Below are 2,935 nucleotides of genomic sequence, written 5' to 3'. Positions count from 1 at the left end.
AATGTGTAACCAAACAAATAAGGGTAAATAATATAACACCTCTTGTATTTTAATAAAAATGCAAAACACCCTGTATTTTAATAAAAATGCAAAACACTCTGTATTTTATTTATTGCGTAAAATCTCATGTGTTAATATAAAATTTGTACCAAACATCCTCATTGTCCAAAATTGTTATTTGGTTCTAAATAAATACACAAATTACACAAGTTTTATACAAATAAAAAATGTAAAATATTTTAAATAATTTTTTGAATTAAATAAATAAATAAATAATTGATCAATCATTTATTTTTATAACTTTTGTACAAATCAGATAACAATTTGTGTAAAAAAACTACAAAATGAAGGATTGATCAATTATTTATTTATTTTCTTTATTCAAAAAATTATTTAAGATATTTTACGTTTTTTATTTGTATGAAATCTGCGTAATTTAGGTCTCTATTTAAAACTAAGCATCAGTTTTGGAATACGGTGTTTCATGCGAACTTTATATTAACACAATGCAATAAATAAAACATATGTGTTTTGTACATTTTTATTAAAATACAAATGGGTGATATGTAATTTATCCAACAAACAAAAAAAGATTATTAGTAATTTAATAAAATATAGTTAAATTTGTAATTTAAATTATTATATGTTAATTATTGTTTTATTAAGAAATATGACTAATTTGATGGACAATAAAAAAGAAAAATAGTACTACTAATTTTGTGGGACAAAAGAGTATATCTTAAAGAAATTTTCCATTTTGTTCTAATTTATCATATTACAATTTTTTTTTATTATTATTTTTTTAGCTATTACCAAACATTTATAATTTTTTAGATTCGATATTATTTTATTACCCTTATCAATACAATAAAATGGTGGCATTCAAAAAATAAAAGCAAAATGATAAAAAGTTGATCAAAATTATATGATCCACAAACCTCCACCGAAATATAAACTAGCAAACTGATAAATTGATTGGCAGAATGTAGTATAAAATATGAAATCTGGGATGTGTTACAAGGGGTACGTACGTTAATCAAAACATAGATAGATAGATAGATGCGAATCAATTAAATGAATCGATCCGCCGGCGGCATCTACAGTAATTAATACTGAATATCTCGGGACATGCACGTTTTTCGTTATTCACGACGACATTAACTAGTAATTATATGATCTGGTAATACCACTATAGAGAGAGAGAGTAATACCACTATAGAGAGAGAGAGAGAGAGAGAGAGAGAGAGAGAGAGAGAGAGAGAGAGAATGTAATAAATTATTTGGACTTGGAGTGAGCATTAATGAGGGATTGGGCATCGGAGGGGGAGGGCAATGCTGGGATAGCTCCTTTCTGGGTGGTCGAAATTGCCCCGCACGCATTCGCGAATTTCAGCGCCTCCTTCAACTTGTTTTCGTCCTGCGCTATCGAAGGATCTTTGGCAATCGAATACAGAATAGCCCCCACAAAGGCATCCCCTGCACCCGTTGTGTCCACCGTCTTCACTGAAAACCCGCTGACTCTTCCCTTAAAGTTCTGCATCCAACCAACCATGCAGAGTATTAGTATTCGTATTATTATTATTATTATTATTATTTAATTAATTAAATAATAATAATAATAATTAATTAATAATTGCCTTGGTGAAGTATCTGCAGCCCTTCTCTCCGTCAGTGACCACAAGAAGCTTGAGCTGATCGTGCCACAGCGACAACACCGTTTCATCCTTTTGCGCGTCCTTCTGTGTCAGGAACTCCACCTCATCATCGCTCACCTGCACCCATATCATTAAATTTTGAAATGAAATCCCGATCATCCTCCAATGCAATATTAAAACTACGGTTTACAGAATGAATGAATGGATGGATGTAATGATTAACCTTGATGAAATCGGCCTGGTTCCAGATACTTTTGATCCCGGTGCGCGCAGCGTCGTGGGAAGGCCAGAGAGGGAGGCGAACATTGGGGTCGTAGGAGAGGAAAACGCCGGCTTCCTTGGCGGCTTTCATGGCAGCCATGTGAGCAGACCTGCAGGGCTCGGATATGAGGCTGATGGAGCCATAGTGGAAGATGTTGGCCTCCTTGATGAGCTTCATATCCAGCTCCGACTCCTTCAGCAGCATGTCCGCGCTGGGGTTCCTGTAAAACATGAACTCCCTCTGCCCATTGTTCTTCAGGGTCACAAACGCCAGCGCCGTCCTCGCCTGCTCATCGAACCGCACTCCCCCGCTGTCCACCCCGTTCTTCTTCAAAATGTCCACCAGCATCCGCCCGAATTCGTCGTCTCCAACCTAATTCAAGGGTTGGGCGGGGTTCAATCCCCCCCTTAGATATGAAAATATATATATACATAAAAAACAAAGAAAGACCTTGCCGATGAAGGCGGCGCGGCCGCCTAGTCTTGTGATGGCACAGGCCACATTGGCTGGTGCGCCTCCGGGGGCCTTGAGGAAGCCCTGAGACTCCGCCAGCGACACTCCCGACGTGTCCGGCACGAAATCGATCAGCATCTCGCCGAAGCACACTACCATGGAATTACCTGCAGCTTTGTTGGTCGCCATAGTGCACAATTAATTGATTAATTAATTAGCTGATAAGGGTGATGATGATGATGATGAGTGTATGAACAAATATGATGGATCGATCGACCTTGATCTTGTGGTGGTGTTGTGTGTGTGTGTATATATATATATATAGAGGTGGACCGAGAGTGAAGTGGGTCTGTTGAAGAAGAAGTTGATTGATTTTGTGGTGTGTGTTACATGTGTCTGTTTGTATGTACGGGAATAGAATTGGAAAGAGTCAGTCAAAAGAAGAAAACCACCCAAATAACAATGGCGCGCGGCCAGATGTTGGTCCCATGGATGCCCATGCCCTCCCCTCCATTAATCCCATCTCATAAGCTTATCAATGCATCTCGTCTTTGGCTCTCCGGGA

At 37.8% G+C, this 2,935-nt stretch overlaps 1 protein-coding gene across 1 annotated transcript; it reads right to left on the bottom strand.

Annotated features, from left to right (window-relative positions):
- Positions 1 to 1,023: 1,023 nt before the first annotated feature.
- LOC127250558 (probable fructokinase-5) lies at positions 1,024 to 2,708 on the bottom strand. The gene is made up of 4 exons (XM_051273898.1): positions 2,368 to 2,708; positions 1,879 to 2,289; positions 1,638 to 1,772; positions 1,024 to 1,534 (listed from the first exon to the last, which is right to left on the bottom strand). The coding sequence occupies exons 1-4, from the start codon at positions 2,557 to 2,559 to the stop codon at positions 1,277 to 1,279; spliced, it is 996 nt and encodes a 331-aa protein (XP_051129855.1). The 5' UTR covers positions 2,560 to 2,708; the 3' UTR covers positions 1,024 to 1,276.
- Between the last annotated feature and the right edge of the window lie 227 nt (positions 2,709 to 2,935).

This window comes from Andrographis paniculata, unplaced genomic scaffold (genome assembly GCF_009805555.1).
Source record: "Andrographis paniculata isolate CXL003 unplaced genomic scaffold, ASM980555v1 Contig37END, whole genome shotgun sequence".
Classification (NCBI taxonomy): domain Eukaryota; kingdom Viridiplantae; phylum Streptophyta; class Magnoliopsida; order Lamiales; family Acanthaceae; genus Andrographis; species Andrographis paniculata.
Note: the sequence above shows the minus strand (reverse complement) of the source record. Positions and strands in the feature narration are given on the sequence as shown.

Coding starts and splice junctions, on each gene's coding strand:
- LOC127250558 (XM_051273898.1), bottom strand. CDS start 2,559: ATGGCGACCAACAAAGCTGCAGGTAATTCCATGGTAGTGTGCTTCGGC. Junction 2,290..2,367: donor GCGCCGCCTTCATCGGCAAG/GTCTTTCTTTGT, acceptor CCCTTGAATTAG/GTTGGAGACGACGAATTCGG. Junction 1,535..1,637: donor GCTGCAGATACTTCACCAAG/GCAATTATTAAT, acceptor GGTTGGATGCAG/AACTTTAAGGGAAGAGTCAG.